The sequence below is a fragment of the Leptopilina boulardi genome, unplaced genomic scaffold (genome assembly GCF_019393585.1).
Source record: "Leptopilina boulardi isolate dan_hultmark-lab unplaced genomic scaffold, ZJU_Lbou_2.1 LbouV2_165, whole genome shotgun sequence".
NCBI lineage: Eukaryota > Metazoa > Arthropoda > Insecta > Hymenoptera > Figitidae > Leptopilina > Leptopilina boulardi.
The window spans coordinates 3,755,804-3,776,327 of record NW_026137713.1 but is presented as its reverse complement, the minus strand read 5'-3'; the positions used below and the strand labels follow the sequence as shown (position 1 = coordinate 3,776,327).

The 20,524-nt window shown below is 30.3% G+C and overlaps 1 protein-coding gene and 1 long non-coding RNA gene across 2 annotated transcripts; both read right to left on the bottom strand.

Annotated features, from left to right (window-relative positions):
• Positions 1-246: 246 nt before the first annotated feature.
• On the bottom strand, positions 247-1,841 carry LOC127277365 (zinc finger protein 613-like). Its single transcript, XM_051298458.1, has 3 exons — positions 1,629-1,841; positions 962-1,276; positions 247-797 (listed from the first exon to the last, which is right to left on the bottom strand). The coding sequence occupies exons 1-3, from the start codon at positions 1,791-1,793 to the stop codon at positions 399-401; spliced, it is 879 nt and encodes a 292-aa protein (XP_051154415.1). The 5' UTR covers positions 1,794-1,841; the 3' UTR covers positions 247-398.
• Positions 1,842-1,974: 133 nt separating this feature from the next.
• LOC127277371 (uncharacterized) lies at positions 1,975-2,818 on the bottom strand. The gene is made up of 2 exons (XR_007842361.1): positions 2,394-2,818; positions 1,975-2,128 (listed from the first exon to the last, which is right to left on the bottom strand). It is a non-coding gene; the product is annotated as an uncharacterized LOC127277371 (long non-coding RNA).
• Between the last annotated feature and the right edge of the window lie 17,706 nt (positions 2,819-20,524).

Genomic DNA, 20,524 nt, shown 5'->3' with positions numbered 1-20,524 from the left:
ATTTTCTACTAATTAAGAAAAATAATATTATCAACTTTATTATTAATATCTTAAATACAATAATATTCTAAATAATAACAGCAACCTTGCGGTAAGCTTTCCTCGCAATATTGCCAACCTTGCACGGCAAACTTGCCGCAAGCTTCAAATGTCCAAATTTGCGTGGTAAGATTACCGAAAGATTGCAGTGTAAGGTTGGAAATATTGCAAGGAAAGCTTACCGCAAGCTTACGTGCTATCTGGGGAATTTGTAAAACATAAAATTTTATTTTTCATTTTCTATTAATTAAGAAAAATAATATTATCAACTTTATTTATTATTAATATCTTAAATACAATAATATTCTAAATAATTTTTGTACAATAATAATTTTTTTTATAAAAATAAATTTTTTTTTTTAAGCATTGCTAAAGGAACACGTGGCTTGGGATGTATTATTATTATTATTGTTATTATAATTGACATCGGGTGCGTGAAAACTTTTCATATGATTGTCAAGAGTAACAGGACCTTTAAAATATTTATGACACGTGTCGCAATACCATTTATATTTGTTCTCATGTGATTTTTGATGTTTGTTGAGTAAATCCTTTCTTGCAAAAGCACGATCACACATTGTACATGGAAATTTGTCTGGATTTGTATGGAAAATATTGTGTCTTGTTAAATTATCCATTCGCGAATATTTCTTAAGGCAAATACCACAAACATATTTATTTCGATCCGAATGACATCGTTGATGATAACGTAAATAACGTTTTTGTGCAAATGATTTTTCACAAGCACAACAAGCCACCTAGGATAAAATATTTTCATTATTTGAAAAAAAAAAAAAATCACAAGACCATCTCTAGAATTATCAAAAATTAAGTACTTTATTTATTATTTTTATTAAAAAAAAAAAAAATTCTTTAAAAAAAAATATTTTTTCTAAATTCTAAACAAAAAATATATAGTTACCCTATTTGATTCGTCTAATCGAACATTTAAATGATCTCTCATTTCAGCCTCGGTTTCAAATTCTTTTTTACAAAATTGACATGTGGATTTTTTCTTTTTTTTATTTTTCTGCAAATTTTCTATAAATTTAGGATCTGTCATTATTTGATATAAAAATGATCCCTTCATTTTTTCCTCATTATTTAATGTCACATTAAAATTATTATTGTTATTATATTCTTGAAAAGATTTAGTGCCATTAATTAATAATTTTGGCAAAATTGTTAATGTTACATCAGTATTTGTTTTTAATATCATTTCTTCATTATTGAATACCTAAAAAAAAAGTATGATTTTTTTTTTTAAATTTGTTGATTATAATTTTTTTTCATTATTATATTTTTATTTCAAAATTAAATATTGTAAAATATTTAATTTGGTATTTCAAAGTAGAAAATTTTTTTTTTTTTTAAATATATAAAAATTATCAAAAAAAGTAGGAAGCAACGGAGTATTTTATGTATAAACTCTTATATTCTTGTTTACATTTTTACGAAAGTAGCAAATCGGCAAATTCATTTTACGTAAAACATGTAGGGACATTTTCAAAATGAGATTTACTAGACGACACTTTATGTCTCACTTAACGTAATTGTAACATGCAGCTTTTTTATCATAAAACTTGTACCTTTTTCTTAGTGGATAAATCCAAACCAGTTGAATTTTTCAAATTGAAGAAATTTTCATTTTTTTTATTTACAATTATTTCCATACACTTATCACTATTATTTGTAATAAAAAATTTTTCATTTCTATTTGGATTAACTCTTCTAGGAATTGATTTTATGCGCATTTTTTTGATTTCTAAATTTTTTATATTTAATTTAAAAAAAAATTATTTTAATTTAAAATTATTATTTTTTTTAAATTAATAATTTGATTCTTTTAAAAATTATAGATTTAAATTTAAAAAAAAAAAAAATAAAGCACATTGAGAAATTTTATTTTTTTTTAAATTCAAAAATTATATTCACACGAAATAATTTTATAGACTTGTCATGTCTTGATATATACGAAGCTTTTCGTAAACTGATTGAAAATGATCATAAACTTGTCGATATACACAGTCACCTTAATTTGACATTGCTGTGATACATAACAAAAGGGTCCTGCGGAGTAGCCGATTCTCTGTTTTGCAAACATAGTCGTTTCATGGGAAATTATTTTCAAAATAATATAAATAGAAAATTTTCCAATTTCAAAAAATTTTCTTTAATTTATTTTCATTTTATTTAAATTAAATCAAAATTGGAAAATTTATTTATCACGTCTATTTTTTTTTCATTTACAAAAATTTAAATCCAATTTTTTTTTTTTTATTTTAATTTCAGAAAATCTTGAAAAAGAAAACAATTACAAAAATCAGGAAAATTTTTTATTATTTTTCTTTTACCTTAATTCTAGTTTATCTGTAATAACTCGAGCAACCAACCACCACCTCACAGTATTGTCATATAACCACGAGCAATGGCAGTGCTTTTCTTTATTTCCCCAGTGGCTGGATGAGGTTATACATTAATTTTTTTTTTTTTTTTTCTTTATTCTCGTGTCTTGGTCGTCTTTTTTTTTTAACTGCAGAAGCAATGCCTCCATTTTTCTTCTTATTAGCAAAGCTAATTGGAAATACAAAAGGTTATTCATGGCAAAAAAAAAAAAAAAAATGAGGTAAGATTGTCAAGACAGGTTAAAGGGAGGGGAGACAGTAAAGAGAAAAAAAAAAGTGGGGGGGAAAGTTGGAAAAATCGAAAAGAGGTGGAAGAAAAAAAGGGAGAGGTACACTCTTGAGTATTAAGATATTTGCCCCCTGGATAATTAGGACTTTTTTCCTGGCCAATTTGGATGAATAATTGATTTTACTTCTTCATCTCCCCCCCCCCTTTGCCCTCTCCACCTCCCCCCAACTCTCTAATACAACACGATTTTCCATGAAACGAGCGAGCAAAACTTTTCATCCCATCTCTTTTCGAATGACAATCAACGACGAAAAATAAAGATCTCACCAATGAAATATTCAATGAAGCTCGTTTGGAATGAGGGGAGAAGGGAACTTGATGAAAGATGCAGAAGAACATTAAACTTGCAAGCATTAAGAACGTTCTTTATTTCAAAAAAAAAAATTTGTATTTTTCTTGGAAAGATTTTTTGAGGATTTTATAATAAACTTTAAAATAAAGTTTGAAAAAATATTATTAGTTATCACATAACGAAAAATTTCTATATTCAGTTAACTTCACTCATGTAAAAACCAATGGCAAATATTAAGTAAATGAAGTTAATTGAATATAGAAATTTTTTGTTTCGGGCAGCTGCAATTTAAAAATAATAATTAAAAAATTTCTATTATAAAATAGAATTTGAAATTTTGAAATTAGCGTTTATATAAAAGGAAAGTAAAAATAGTAGGAATATAGTATATAATTTGGAATGATTTGAATGGATAGTATTCCAGGATATTTGTATGGAAATCAATGACATTATAACATTGCAGAATGGAAGCTTCAAATACCCGTAACTTATTCAGATAAGGGGTTGTAAAACGATGTCGTAGCTATCTGCCAATACGGTTTCTGTCCCCCTTCCTATTTCACCACTTCTCCTACACCTTTCAAGTAAAATAGCCCCAGCACAGTTATAGAGAGGGCAATTCTGCAGAAATTGATGCCATTTGAATATCGCACGACAAACGCTCCCACTCTCTCTCTCACTCTCTCTTTCTCAAGATGAAAACCCAAAAGGGATTTTCACACCGATAGATCTCTATCTGTACTCAATTCCATTTTATCAAATACAATCTTTTGATTTTCTGCCAATTTACCAAAAAAAAAAAAATAAATTACAATACAATTTCGAGAGTAGCTCAAAGATAAATAAATTGCTTTTTATATTTTTTTTAAATTTATTTATAAAAATGTTGCTTTATAATTGTTTAAATAACATATTGTTTTAATCCGTTATTCATACACTGGGTCATTTGGACCCAAAAAACAATACTAAAACAAAATTGTTTTGTTTCATATCGAGTCTATTAATTAATAATACTAAATCTAAACGGAAAAAATTTTTTTTGTTTCATATCGAGTCTATTAATTAATAACTAAATTTAAACAGAAAAAAATTGTTTTGTTTTATATCAAGTCTAAAAAACTAAATCTACAGTGAAAAAAAAGAATTTGAACCCGTTATTCATACACTGGGTCATTTGGACCCAAAACGACACTGAAACAAAATTGTTTTGTTTCACATCGAGTCTATAACAACTAAATTTATAGTGTAAAAAAAGAATTTGGGAATTTGAACCCGTTAATCATACACTGGGTCATTTGGACCCAAAAATGATACTAAAACAAAATTGTTTTGTTTTACATCGAGTCTATAACAACTAAATCTACAGTAAAAAAAAATTTTTCGGAATTTGAAGCCGTTAATCATACACTGGGTCATTTGGACCCAAAACGACACTGAAACAAAATTGTTTTGTTTCACATCGAGTCTATAACAACTAAATTTATAGTGTAAAAAAAGAATTTGGGAATTTGAACCCGTTAATCATACACTGGGTCATTTGGACCCAAAAATGATACTAAAACAAAATTGTTTTGTTTTATATCGAGTCTATACCAACTAAATCTACATTAAAAAAAAATTTCGGAATTTGTAGCCGTTAATCATACACTGGGTCATTTGGACCCAAAACGACACTGAAACAAAATTGTTTTGTTTCATATCGAGTCTATTAATTAATAATACTAAATCTACACTAAAAAAAATTGTTTTGTTTTATATCGAGTCTAATAATTACTAACTATCCCTTATAGAAATTTCTTACAAGAAAATAATGTTAAAGCTGAAATGTTTTCAGTATAATGTTTTTTGTATAATATTTTCCCGATTATAGGTAATTTTTTATAAAGATTCATTATAAAAATTTTTTTTCTCAAATAATTATAAAAATATAATAATTATTAGAGACTCTGTAATGAAATCATTACAATTTTACAATTATGAAAATGTAATTATAGAAAATAAAATTTTTCACATGCAAAAATTAAAATATTATAAAATTAAAATTATAAAAATTTAATTACAGAAATTAATTAATTTTCTATTTTACTGATAACTACACTCAGAGAAATGGTATATTTGTCTCCGAGCCTACTAACCCATTTATTTGTTGCAAATATATTTCATTTCATTGAAATAAAAAATTTATTTGAGTCAAAGAAAAATTTATTTCTGACAAATAAAATTTTTATTTACGCCAAATAAATAAGTTAGTAGGCTCTGAGACAAATATACGTTTATTTAACTCAAATATATTTTATTTGGTTCAAATAAATCATTTCTCTGGGTGTATATATCAGTAAAATTTCTATAAGGGATAAACCCATACTTTAGGAATTTTCTGTACTCAATTCCTTTTTATCAAATACAATCTTTTGATTTTCTACCAATTTACCAAAAAAAAAAAAAAAAAAATACAATATAAGTTCGAGAGTATAGCTCAAAGATAAATAAAAAATTGCTTTTAATTTTTTTTTTTTTTCATTAAAATTTATTTATAAAAATGTTGCTTTGTAATAACAATATTATTTTTCTAAAGAAAATTTGTGAAAGAGAATTTTATGAAGTTTAAAAAAAAACATATATATATAAATCTAAAATACGCGCAAATAAACTCAATCATCTAAAATTCAGAATTGCAAATTCTTTAATTCCTGGTACTCAGTGATGGCGACGATGAAAAAAAAAGAAAAAAAAAAGAAAAGAAGTGAGTAGCGGAGGCAAATGCCTTCCCTTGACCTATACAAACATCGCGAGAAACGAGGAGAGGATGTGTATTCAAAAATTTACATAGGTACATTCTGATTAAAGTGTTCTAGAAAGCAAATCTAATACAACGGCAGTTGGTGGCGTTTGCACGCGCGGGGTTTTGAAAAGCAAATCCCACGTCAGTTGTAGAAACTCTCGTCGGACATACGACGACAACGAAGGGTGGAGGAGGGAGGTTGTGAAAGTCCAAGCTATATCCTTTTGGAAATATATAACTTGTAATGTTGAATTTTATTATTAATTTGATTTTTTATTTTTTTTTAATTCTAGACTGATAGTAGAGATATTTTTTATATTATATATTTTTTTTACCAATAAAAAAATAAATAATAATACAATTCGCTTTGTTGAAAATTAGGTCAAAATTTGGTTCTGGGGTGCGATTTTGTAACTTGACTCCAGTTTCACTCCAGTTTCACTCCAGTTTCACTCCAGTTTCACTCCAGTTTCACTCCAGTTTCACTCCAGTTTCACTCCAGTTTCACTCCAGTTTCACTCCAGTTTCACTCCAGTTTCACTCCAGTTTCACTCCAGTTTCACTCCAGTTTCACTCCAGTTTCACTCCAGTTTCACTCCAGTTTCACTCCAGTTTCACTCCAGTTTCACTCCAGTTTCACTCCAGTTTCACTCCAGTTTCAGTTCAGTTTGAAGTGAATAAAGTAAAAGTGGAGTGAAAGTGAAGTGAAAATCGAGAATATCTAAATATTACATAAATTGCGAGTGGGAATTTTAGAAATTAAAAGCATAAATTCTCTATGCATCGTTGTTTATATGAAAAATAAAGAAAGTGAACAAAACATTTTTAATCTTTTAGCTTCTGATTGAATGTAAAAAATATAAAATCAGTTTTTCATGGGAAAAATATCTCAACTCTGACATATTATATGGATGAAAGAATATGACACTGAAATGAAATTTAAATTTTCTCACAGTGGAATTCCTCTCTCTTTCTATATATATTTATATATATATCCATAGGGCGAGCACAGTTGTAATTGCAAAATTGCATTAGCTTTGTGTTCTTCTGTTCGTCCAGACGTAAGAGATATTCGTTGTGTCGGATGATTTATAAATACTTTTCCCCTTTCTTTTATTTTTTTCCCCAACTCACGCCCTATACACACACTAAAATTTTAGATTTCAGTTTTGTAATATAAATAAATTTCTTTAAAACATTTTTATTTATATACGATAATCAAGAACGGAAAAACATTAATGTGTCAAGGACGTTAAAAGCAAAAAATTATAGGTTATGTTTTGAAATGAAAATACATGTCTTCATTATATCTAAAATAATTAATAAAATTTTATTTTGATATTGCAGAAAAAAAAGAAACTTTTAATCAAGGTAAAATTGTAGTAAACATAATCTATATTTTTTTTTTTGCCCTTTTACAAAAGTTAAAATATACTTTGCTTCCTTTAGGCTTCGTGGGTGCAACACATTTTTTCTTTTTTTTTGAATGTGGTAAGCAAAATGCAATTTGAAGACAAAGCAAAGAAAAACTAGCGAGCTGTGTCGCTCGATGACGAAGGAGTGGTCGTAAAGGGAGAATCACTGTGGCTCGAAACAGGTCGTTCATTATGATTTAATACTAACACGGCGGTAATGTCGTCAGAGAGACTCCTGTGTATAAATAATTCGCATGTCCGGACGCCCACCCCGTGAGGACTGTAGTCAGGCAAAAGAGAGTGAAAGAGAGAGAGAGAGAGAGGTGAGGGGGGGGGGCAAAAAAAAGAGGGGTCAGGGTTTTTTTTAATGCGGCATCTCTGGGGGCGACGAGGATTACTAAGGCTAAAAAGGAAGTTTTTAATAATTTTTCATTTTCTCTATATTTATTATCGCACGCTTCCTAACCGGCGGGGTGTTTGCTGGAGACAATGGAGGGTCGTCCAGAGGTTACGGGAAGGCCATCCAACGATTGTCAGTTGGTCTTGTAAAACTTTAATTTGTTCAACCACTCCTTTTTTTCCCTCTTACGTTCCCCCTATTTTTTTTTCAACAAATCGACACATTTTTATTTCTAACTTATCCTAAAAAGAAATTAAAATGAAATTATTTATTCACAAATAATTAAAAATTTCCACCATTTTTGAAAAATTAAATTTAAAAAAAAAACAGGAAGTTTAATTACTTTTTCCCCCTCTTCCTATTTGCTCAGGATAATTGATCCCCTTCTAGGGAAATTGATGGAATAATTTATTCACGACACAAGTTTGAGCCAATAATTTTTGGGAAAATATTCCGTCGTCAAAGCCCAATGAAGCGCTGTGCGGGCTTATTAATCAGGAAGGTAATTGAGGAGAGAGAAAGAGAGACAGAGAGAGAGAGAGAGAGAGAGAGAGAGAGAGAGAGAGCCTTGTGAAAGGTAAGAAGAGGGGAAGTTTTATGAATCTTGAAATATCGTAAGGAAGTGGCAACATTGACGAAAAGGAAAGGAAAGGGGAGGGGGGCAAAAGAGTCGAAGGTGGCGAAAGGAGAAGGTGGAAGAGGAAGAACATCAATGTCAATAATAATTCATTGATTACTTAATTCATAGTAACCATGACGACCGTCTCTCAAACGTTCTCTTCCTTAACGCTACCAGCTGCTCTGTTTTTCTCGCTTCGAACCAAGAAACCTACCTTTCCTTAAGTTCATTCCACAATTATTATTAAAACATCTTTTTATTATCATTAGAAAAAAGAAATAATTTATACAAAAATTAGAACCTTCAATTTTTATTTCTATAAAAAAAAAAAATAAAAAAAAATAAAAAAAATAAAAATTAGAGAAATGAAAGAAAAATAAAAAAAATAACTATATGGATTGTAAACAGAGCTTAAAGCTTTGCTTACGGCGCGCAAGCAGGCAAGGAGAAACACGAAATGAATATTCAGAAGTTATTAGTCTGTAGTGAAATGTGACGGGGCTCACCCTTCTTGAAATCACCCCTTTACTCTCCCCCCCCAACAACCTTTCGAAGCCATACCTCCCCCCACTTTAACCCCCTTCACTCCCCCCCTCAGGCCTTGTGGTATAGATTTTGCGATACATTGTGTCGAAGCACTTATAAGGAAGCGAGACAGTTGAGAATCACCAAAAGGAAGGGGGTGAGAGTTTTAATGAGAGGGGTAATGGTAGTAAGAGAATGTAGAGGGGGGGGGGGTAGGTACGATGCGAAAGAGCTTTAAGAAGCTCCATTGATGGTTTCCGGAAAGTGACTTTCACTTTCAAAACCCTTTTTTTTAAACTTCTTATCTCTTTTTGGATGAGTGTATTTTTGTACACTAGATACACACTCGGTCTCTGAGACCCTGGGACTTTTTTCCAAACCATTCTTATTGAAAAAAAAAAAATTGTAGAATAATTTTTTCAAATATATTTATCTAAAGGAATATAGAGAGATTTAAAAAAAATAGAAAGGTGATGATTTGAATAATATAAGCGGGGAAAAAAAATGTAAAGAAATGTAAAAAATAAAAAGTTTGGAAGTGAGAAAAGAACGTTGAGTGAAAATAAATGTGAGAGATGGACATATATACATATATGTATATACACATGGTAGAAGAAATGTCCAAACCTCTCTCTACAACTCTAATTATAATAACATTACTTGACAGAAATGGCGGCGAGAGAGGCGCAAGCAGAGAGAAGTCCACGCCGAGTGAGCATTGAAATATTATACCTTCCAAAGAGAAAATAATTAAAATTCAACCCTTGCGCTTGCTTGCTCCTCGCGTATTTCCAACCTATCGTATGAGTACGAGAGGTGGCACCACCACCACCCCTCCTCCCCCCCCCTTCCTTCTCTCCTTCCAAGGATGGGGGTTCCCCATATTTTTTCCAGCCCCGTAGGTACCAGCAATGCCAGAAGCGTTTGTTCTCGTTACCGTGTATGCCCGCCTTTGCCAAGAGTACTGCAACCTACATCGCGAGGAAAGAGACTTCTGTGATAAAAAAAAAGAAAAAAAAAAAACACACACACACACAGAAAGACAGGAGCGTGGATAAATGTGGTTAAACAAAAATTTCCCCGTCATATCTGTATGTAAAAAATCGCTTTCTTGTTTTTTTTAACAAATAACGATATAGTTGAAATGTTTTAATGAAACTTAGAATAGTGTCCAAGGAAAATATGGAATGTGTTTTAATCCGTTATTCATAGACTGGGTCATTTGGACCCAAAATAACGATGAAACAAAATTATTTTGTTTTATATCGAGTCTATAACAACTAAATTTACAGTGTAAAAAAAGAATTTGTGAATTTGAACCCGTTAATCATACACTGGGTCATTTGGACCACTGTTTTCTTAAAAGTATTAATTTGATACCAAATTGGATCAAATTGATCCCAATATTTGGATCAAATTGTGTTTTGATCCAAATATTGGGATCAATTCGTTGCAATTTAATACTTTCAAAATAACAGTGACCCTAAACGACAATGAAACAAAATTTTTTTTTCATATCGAGTCTAAACAACTAAATCTACTGTGAAAAAAAAAGAATTTAGGAATTTGAACCCGTTAATCATACACTGGGTCATTTGGACCCAAAATGATACTGAAACAAAATTGTTTTGTTTTATATCGAGTCTATAACAACTAAATCTACAGTAAAAAAAAAATTTCGGAATTTGAATCCGTTAATCATACACGGGGTCATTTGGACCCAAAATAACACTAAAACAAAATTGTTTTGTTTTATATCGAGTCTATAACAACTAAATCTACTGTAAAAAAAAAAGAATTTGGGAATTTTAACCCGTTAATCATACACTGGGTCATTTGGACCACTGTTTTCTTAAAAGTATTAATTTGATACCAAATTGCATCAAATTGATACTTTCAAAATAACAGTGTACCTTAAATGACATTGAAACAAAATTGTTTTTTTTCATATCGGGTCTATTAATTAATAATACTAAATCTACAGTAAAAAAAAATAATTTCGGAATTTGAAGCCGTTAGTCATACACTGGGTCATTTGGACCCAAAATGATACTAAAACAAAATTGTTTTGTTTTATATCGAGTCTATAACAACTAAATCTACAGTAAAAAAAAATTTCGGAATTTGAAGCCGTTAATCATACACTGGGTCATTTGGACCCAAAAAAAAACTGAAACGAAATTGTTTTGTTTCATATCGAGTCTATTAATTAATAACTTAAACTATACAGAAAAAAATTTATTTTGTTTTATATCGAGAATATGGGAATTTAAAAAATATTCTCACTTCAGTTTAGTACTTTACACTATAGAAGCCGATATTTTTGTATATTATTTTGATTAGATTCAACTTTTTTTTTTTGTTCTATATTATAGCATGTTCGTTGAATTGAAGCTTCAAGCTAATTCGTATTCCCCTTGATCTCGACGGTTCAAGTTAACAGTTTTAAAGGATAAAAGACTATAGATCGGTGGCTCGCGGTTAGATAGCGTTTGTTGATGGGGGGAGGGGGGGGGTGGTGGTGGTAGAAACGGTAGAAGGGGGTGAAAAGTAGCAAGGGTGGTGGATACGAAGCAAAAGAGGCGAAGCAAGAAATTGATATAGCATACGAAAATGAATTGTACCTCCTCCTCTTTCGAGTCCCCCACCCCCTTTTTACCTCTCCCTCTTTACTACCACCTTTGCCGAAGAATATTTCACGGCAATCTGCCTGCTCCTCGCATTTTTATGCTTTTTATTCTCATTTTCAATTTTTTTCCCTCTCTTTCTCTCTTTCGACGACGACGACGACGAGCCCTCAGGTCTCCCATAAAATGTGTATTACCATATCCAACGTCTTTTTTTTCTCTCTCTTTTCTGTGTTACCCCTTTTTTTTATTCAATACATAAAACAAACATTTTTTTTTTTTTTTTTTTTTTTAATAATTTTACACAACCTTTGAAAGATAAATTGTAAAATTATTTTTAGAGAAAATTATTTTTTATGGGGGGGGGAACGATGTTTGTAGCACCCTATTTTTTTTTTAAATCGCGATGCCATTCGACGATTCACGTGTCTCGCATTTGTATGACCAATTTGTTTTTCTTAAGTGGCAAAACACCCCCCTTTTCTTTTTCTCATTCTGTGTGGTGTGTTGTCATTGAAGAATCGCTCTTCCATTTCGAATATACTTTTTTTTCGATTACTCTCCCGTCTCCCAAGAGAGAGAGAGAGAGAGAGAGAGAGAGAGAGAGAGAGAGAGAGAGAGAGAGAGAGACGTAGTAAACATAAAATAAGACTAAAATGTCAGATAAGATTTATATTTCACATCGTCTTTTTCATTTAATTGTTTTTCTTTTTATAAAAATTAATTTAATTGATCTCATGAGAAGGGAAAAAACAAATTTTCTTTCTGCTCCTATAAAACTAGGAAGAAATTCTACTGAAATTATTTCCTTTTACTTATGCAAAAAAGAAAAGAAATATTCGAATCTTGAAAAAAATGGCAGGAGAAGGTTTAATTGATATTTTAATGGACTGTGTAAAAAAAAAAAGTCCTTAAAATCACTTCTCATAGCCGTCGTGTGTCAAGACAAAGGAGTTAATGGAAGCCACAGAAGGAACCTTTTTTTTTTTTTTGCTTCTTGCCACTTGCGCCTACTACTCTACCCTCTTCCTTCCGTTTTCATGGCTATCAATACTCAACCAACCCGTCAAACGCCATCGGTTATAATTTATTCAAATTAGGCTGTGATTATTCATTAAAAAGCCCACCATCAAGTAAGAGAGAGGTGCGAAACGACCCTTTTCTTTCCACAACTCTCTTTTCTTGATCGTGAGAAACCGATGAGAAATCGGTCGGTCGAGGGAAAATTCATTTTCCGCTCGGATTATACTCAAAGAATCATCATCATACCACAGGCGACGAAGACGACTCAAACTTTAAACAAAGCGACGTGATTCCTTCAATTGTCCCCCTGAATAAGAAACTTTTAATTACTTATACGATTTTAATCTAAAAGTTTTGTTTTTGCAAATTTTATATTTTCATAAAAAAAAAAAAATCAAAATTCAATTGAAAATGCAAAATAAGAATTGTTTTCATTAAACTATTAAGAATTTTTTTTTACAATTTAAAAAAAGATCCAATAATTGTTTTCTTCAAACTATTTAAAATGGGAGAATTTTTTTTTTTATTGAAAAATGTAAAAGTTTTTAAATAGAGAGAGAGAGAGAGAGAGACTAGTAGCAAAGGGTTGGAAATTGCGATCGATCATGTATTATAGACTGGTAGCTGACACCTGATGATAGATCGTGGTAATTAAATAACTGGTAGTGATCGGATGATGCAGGAGGAATATTGGTGGCAGCATGTGCGCGCGTCCTGGGACGACGGGTTGTAATTGACAATGCAATTGATAATCGCCAGTCAGTTGACATTATCTCCAGAATTAGCAGCATAATCCCAGATTTCTCCACTTCCAAATTATTATTATTATTCATATAGGTATCTCAAGTTATCATTCTTATCATAGTTAACAAAAAAAAAACAAATTAATTCAAAATTTTTAAAACAAAATCAAAAATTTTTATAAAACCTCTCGAGCCAGTTAATTAATAACTAAATTTAAAATGAAAAAAAAAATTTTTGTTTTATATCGAGTCTATTAATTACTAACTAAATTTATAACGAAAAAAAAGGTTTTATTTTATATCGAGTCTATTATTTACTAACTAAGGGGCCATTCAATAATTACGTAAGGGTCCTTAGGGGGAGGGGGAGGGTTTATAAAATCTCTACATGGTATTACGTCAGGGGGTGGGGGGGGGGGGTAGAAGCTAATCTTACGTAAGATTTTGACAAGTATTTTCCATTTGTATTGTTTTAATTAATTTTTTAATTTCATTAATATTGTTAAAAACTTACGTAAGAAGGGGGAGGGGGGGTCCGAAAAATCTTATGTATTCTTATATGGGGGTAGGGGGGGTCAAAATTAGCCAAAATCGTCCTTACGTAATTAATGAATAGCCCCTAAACCTATAAAAAAAATGTTTTGTTTTATATCGAGTCTATTAAAATTTTTACATCAAACTGATGAAAAAATTTTGATATCAATTTAATAATTTTGGTATTAATTTGGCAAAGTTTGTTATAAATATGATAATTTTTAAATTATGAGTGATTTAAGAGTGATTTCTTCAAAAAATTATCAAACCAAAGGAGTTTTTTAATTAAAATTAAAAAAAAAAAAACACAGCCTATACTATATGAAAAGAAGAAAAAATAATTTTTCATTTATTTATTACAAACGGAAAACAAGAACCGACTTGCAATAATTTAAAAGGTCAAAACAAGTTTTCTGCATTGTTGGAAATAGAAAAAGGATATAAAATACTACTGCCTTCTGCTTAATTTCAGTTTTAACTTCGGAAGGTATATTTAATTAAGAAATTTCATGATACCGGGCACTATAATGAGAGCCGAGAGCAAGCTACCAAGAGAGAGAGAGAGAGAGAGAGAGAGACCACCACCACGACACTGACGACTGAAGGTGGTACAGAGAGACCAAGTGTAAATTAAAAAACCCACGGCCAATTTGTGCGAGACGGTTTCATTTTCAGAAAAGGCAGAAAACTACGCGGCCCCATTGCTAACTGCAAGACGAAGAAAATTGTATAGAGAAAAGAATGATTAACTCATGACCTTTCATTTCCAAATTATATTTTATTCAAAATACAATCTGCATAGAAAACCGCAATTAAACATTCTTAACAAAAAAAGCATTATTACATTTCCATTCGTCATTTTATTTTAGATTTTTAAAATTTTAGATTTTCTTTTTTACTTAAAGAAAAAAGGGTTATTTATTATTTAAAATTGTTTTTCATTTTTAAATTGTTCCTATCAAATAATAAAAATCAATGTTTAAAGAGGAATTAAGTCTCTTTTGAATCGAACAAATAAACAAAACTAAATCCTCAATCCAATGGACTAATCTTAGAGATAGTAAGTAGGTTTTCGAAATAGCCAATCCCCTAAATATATATTGTCTTAAACCATTTGAAATGTATGTACAACATGAAACGATTTTCCCAGATATTTCCTTGAGATACACGAGGCAAAGAGATTTTAACCCGAGCCGCCACAAATCCTAGGCTACAAAATCCCCTAATAACACTCAATTCCGCGTCCTTATTTTGTCCTTTCCCCAAAGGACACAACCTCCAAAAGGGAGCCAATATCGCACAAAATGCATATACATATATACCGACTGAAATTGCTATTAACGGTTGAGCAATTAACTTAAAGGCGATTTAATCCACAACCAACAAACTGTCAATGCTAATTCTACCAAACACCTGGGTTTTTGAAAAAAAATTTTACAAAAAGTTATATTTAAAATGAAGATATAAACTCAAATTATTCACATTTTCTAAACTTGATTTTAAATTCCTAAGTTTCGTTTAAAAAAAAAGATCCTACAGACACAAAATTGTTTTATATTTAAAAATTATTTTTTTTTAAAAACAAATTTTCAGTGCGTTAAAGTCATACCGACATTTTCAACGAAAATGAAGTCGAATAAGGGCAGCATGCTAATTTATAGCACCCTGGTGTTCCATTACGAATATTTATCCGCGGCGAGTTTAATCTAAACTTCGAGAGAGAATCTCTTCTTATTCCTCTTCTTCTTGAGCTGGAGGCGTCTTAACGACGTATTGTCTCCAGGATTCATCAAAACAATTCGTTTACAACTACATATATATACGCAAGGTTTCTGATTAAATGTCCCCTATTTTTTTTTTTTTTAAATTATTAAAAAAAGTGCTAAAAAGAATATTTAAAAATTTTCCTTTGGCAAAAAATGGATTATAATTTTTTTAATTTGAATCAATGAATTGAATATTGAATTTTCCAAATTGATGCATATAGCCCGCAACTAGAAAGATAATCTTCCAAGGAAACTCGTTCAACCACAAATTTACCTCTCCTCCCCTTATTTTGCATCATCGGAGTTCTGGTTATATCCTTATTTCTCGCCACCCCATTTTTCTCGATGCTCCTTTGCATATTAACAATATCGCTCTTCGAGAAGAGATGGAGCAGTTTTCCAAGGATAAAAATTATGGGCGACCCCCCCCCCCCCTTCTTCTTCTTTCTCTCTTTCTCTACCCCACAATAATACTCCTGAAGAAACTCTTTTCTTCCGTCTCGCTTCCTTTTCCGCTCACCCCCCACCATCCCTATATATATATATATATATATATAAGATCTTGACTCTTTTTTATGATACTGCCAATTACACGCCCGTTTGAATTCACTATCCCCACAGTAGCGAATAGCTCGATATAAATTTTTATCTCTTACCGGCAAACTCAGTCTTATTGTCGACTACTGCTAGTTTAATTTTTTTTTTGTATTTTTTCATTCTGAAAAAAAAAATATTATAAAACAATTATAAATTGTCAATCATATTTTTAAGGGGAATAATTTTACATCTCTTGATTTTTAAAATAAGCAATACAAGGGACAGTGATGGAGGCCATTACTTAAGAGAAATCAATATTTTCAATATTCCTAAATGGAAGAGCTTTTATGTGTCCTCTTTGTGTGTGTCTCTCTCTCTCTCTCTTTCGCTACGCCCTTTGAATTTCTCCGGTTGTCGTGTTGATCCCACCCGTAGTGTACTATTTTATCCATTCTTTTTTTTTTATTTGCGACATGAAATCAAGAAAACGTCGAATATATGCGGTCTCTGACAATAAAGGATGTTAGCACCCCTCTAGTCAATTTTTGAACAAACGAATATCCAACAAGCCATATTGCCAAAATGGTTCAATTCCACAAATGACAATTATGTACGTTTTTTTTTAATTTCTATTTTTTTTTTTTTAATTAGAAATTAATTTTTCTAATTATGAGGGAAAAAACTTTCACTTCACTTTCACTTCACTTCAATTTCACTTCACTTTCACTTCACTTTGAAGTCCTTTCACTTCATCACTTTAAAGTGAATGAAGTAAAAGTGAAGAGAAAGTAAAGTGAAAATCTAATTAAAGTGAAGTGAAAGTGAAGTGAAAGAGTGGTCAAAATAGGATTAAAGTGAAAGTGAAGTGAAAGAGTGGTCAAAATAGAATTAAAGTGAAAGTGAATTGAAAATCAAGTGAAAGTAAAGTGAAGTAAATTCTGTAACTTGACTTCACTTTCACTTCACTTTCACTTCACTTTGAAGTTCTTTCACTCCATCAATTTATAGTGAATGAAGTAAAAGTGAAGTGAAAGTGAAGTGAAAATCGAATTAAAGTGAAGTGAAAGAGTGGTCAAAATAGAATTAAAGTGAAAGTGAATTGAAAATCAAGTGAAAGTAAAGTGAAGTAAATTCTGTAACTTGACTTCACTTTCACTTCACTTTCACTTCACTTTGAAGTTCTTTCACTCCATCAATTTATAGTGAATGAAGTAAAAGTGAAGTGAAAGTAAAGTGAAAATCGAATTAAAGTGAAGTGAAAGAGTGGTCAAAATAGAATTAAAGTGAAAGTGAATTGAAAATCAAGTGAAAGTAAAGTGAAGTAAATTCTGTAACTTGACTTCACTTTCACTTCACTTTGAAGTTCTTTCACTCCATCAATTTATAGTGAATGAAGTAAAAGTGAAGTGAAAGTGAAGTGAAAATCGAATTAAAGTGAAGTGAAAGAGTGGTCAAAATAGAATTAAAGTGAAAGTGAATTGAAAATCAAGTGAAAGTAAAGTGAAGTAAATTCTGTAACTTGACTTCACTTTCACTTCACTTTGAAGTTCTTTCACTCCATCAATTTATAGTGAATGAAGTAAAAGTGAAGTGAAAGTGAAGTGAAAATCGAATTAAAGTGAAGTGAAAGTAAAGTGAAAATCGAATTAAAGTGTAGTGAAAGTGAAGTGAAAGAGTGGTCAAAATAGAGTTAAAGTGAAAGTGAATTGAAAGTCAAGTGAAAGTGAAGTGAAGTGAATTCTGTAACTTGTCTTCACTTCACTTTACGAATGTATGACAAACCAATATAAATGTCTAAAAAAAAAATAAAATTCATGCTTTTTTTCTGACATAAAAAAGGAAACGAAAGAAAAAAATTGAAAGAAATTAAAGGCAATGACAAATTCACGTCTCTTGGATAATTGAAATAAATAAAGGAATAATAGAGGGACGTCAAGCAAAGTGCAAAGAGAGAGAGAGAGAGAGGGGGGGGGGTTTGGTGCACAGTACAACCCCTTGACATCTGTAATTAAATGAAAACAAAAAGAAAGTAATCGTACAACTCTCCTGCCACCTCTATTTCGATTTCTCCTCTTTTTTTTTTGCTCCTCTTTCCTGGTACTTTCTGAGGAGGGATAAAGTCAAGGCAGCAAAATGAGAGAATCAGATAGGGTGAGACAATGGTCCTTCTTTCTACCTTGAATAAAATGTCACTAACCGGACAAATTCATTTTGTACAATGATTAGTCATCTTAAAAAAAAAATTTAAGTGATTTTTTTTCAAGAATTGGTAAAAATATGTTTAAAAACTAATGGGAAATGATTTTTTAACCTCTAAACTGCTAGGTGGTAAAAAAAGGTCTCTCAGACCGCTACAGTAGTTTAAAGGTTAAAAAAATTTTATTTTTATATTATATATTAATTTTTTCCCCCTATAAATAGTCTTCGTAATGTCTTTAGACATTTATTTTCGATATTCATTTTTTAGTCTTCAATATTTTGTGATAAGAAATATTATAGGAATGGGAATTTTTCTTTTGTAGTATATATAGTAACTTTTTTCGCATTACTCTCTTGGTGAGAGAACTTATGCAACTGACTGTGATATATCGTTTTCAAGTTTCTGGTTTCCCTCGGCTATTATAAAATACAATTCTTGAATGCCATCGGAAAAGTAGTATATATATATATATATATATATATATATATATATATATATATATATATATATATATATATATAAAAGAGAGAAGAGACATCACAAAGCGATCTTCTGGCATATCGGATGAGGCGAGCAATATGCCATCAAATACCCGTAACCATCAATATCTTTTGTCCCCCTTTACTAAACTCTTGAAATGTTTTACATTGGAAAATCAATGTTGACATCCACATACTATTTTCCTTCATTCGACACTTTCATTTATTTTCATTCATTCTAAATATTTCCACTTCCAGTTTGTAAATTACAAAAAAAAAAAAAAAAAATTTCGTACATTTTACTAAATTTTCACTAAACATTTGTTTATATTGAGTCTATGGAAAAATTCTCATTTTTTTTGTGATATTCAAAAATTCTGTTCTTAGTGGAAATTTTTTTTTTTTGCTTTATATCGAGTCTATTAATTAATAACTGAATCTATATAAAGACAAAAAAAAATTGTTTTGTTTTATATCGAGTCTATTAATTACTAACTAAATCTACAGAAAAAAAAATTTGTTTTGTTTTACATCGAGTCTATTAATTAATCATACTAAAGTAAAATAGAAAAAAAAATTGAAAACTTATAAAAATTGTTCTTATTAGTAGAAAAAAAAGTTTTTTCTTTTTTTTTTTTGCTAATTGATTCAAGGTAAAAATAAATTTTTCCCTAAAGAAAGAATTGAAGAAAAAGACGACGACTCAATCTCGAGGATAATTTTGTTTGAAATCACAAGAGGGCAATCAGGTCTTTTTTTAAATACCGACGAGTGCTTGGGAAAAAGTCGATAAAAAGTCACTTCGCGAATTGGGTAATAAAGTTCCAATCAAGAGTTTAATTATTCGATTAGCTCTCGCGATCTCATTCTCCATCTCTCTCACTCTTTTTGGTTGATGAGAACCTGGGGATAATAAAAAAAAAAAAAAAAAGAAGTAAAGAAACAAAAATTCTAATCGAGTTTAACAAAAGCTTAAGAAATCGAACATAATTAGAAATAAATAAGAGAAGGGAAGAAATCCTTTGCATTGACGATTTCTGCTAAGAGCCGTCTCTTATTGTTTTAATTAAAACAAAAAAGGGGGAAAAGCTGAGGGGGTAGAGAGGGAAATTGAGTGAGGGAGAAGGGGGGAAAAAGGACTAAATTCCACAGGGTAAAGCCGTCCAGGAAGTCTTCTTTTCTCTGATAGGATTGAGAGGTACTTCGAGCAGAAACTGGAAACAACAACGGAAACGGACCAGCAAGTCACGCCTCGATTGAGATAAAGACGTCAGTTCCTGCTTATTAGTTCGAAGCTTATTTTACTTCCACTCATTTCGGTTAAATCCCGGTTTGTTTTCATTTTATTTTTAAATTTTCACAAATATATGTATATAAAATTCTTTGGTAAAAAAAAATTTTGACTAGATAAAAATTTGGCAGTAATTCCCAATTGGAATATATTTATTAAAACACATTGATTTTTTTTTCCGAATTTTATTAAGCTTTCAACAGCAAGTGGTAAAGGATTAAACAAATTTAATTAAATATTGAAATATTAAATTAAATATTTAATATTAAAATAAATAAATAATAAATTTAATAATAAAATCTTTATTTTAAAATTAAATATTTAAATTGTTAAATATTGAATATTTTTATATTCACTTTCGCGGAAATATTGATGCGACTCTGATATAAAACTTGAAAAATAATGTGCCTTATCAGTTTTTTTTTTGTGAAGAGAAAAAAATTAATTCGCGCAACTAAAAGTGAAAAAGAATTTTGAAATAATAAAAGAGAGTGAATATATTTAACCAACGAAATTTCTTCTTCTTTTTTTTTTCCTTTTATTTTCCCGTAGGATATA

Coding starts and splice junctions, on each gene's coding strand:
- LOC127277365 (XM_051298458.1), bottom strand. CDS start 1,793: ATGCGCATAAAATCAATTCCTAGAAGAGTTAATCCAAATAGAAATGAA. Junction 1,277..1,628: donor ATTTATCCACTAAGAAAAAG/GTACAAGTTTTA, acceptor CTTTTTTTTTAG/GTATTCAATAATGAAGAAAT. Junction 798..961: donor GATTAGACGAATCAAATAGG/GTAACTATATAT, acceptor ATTTTATCCTAG/GTGGCTTGTTGTGCTTGTGA.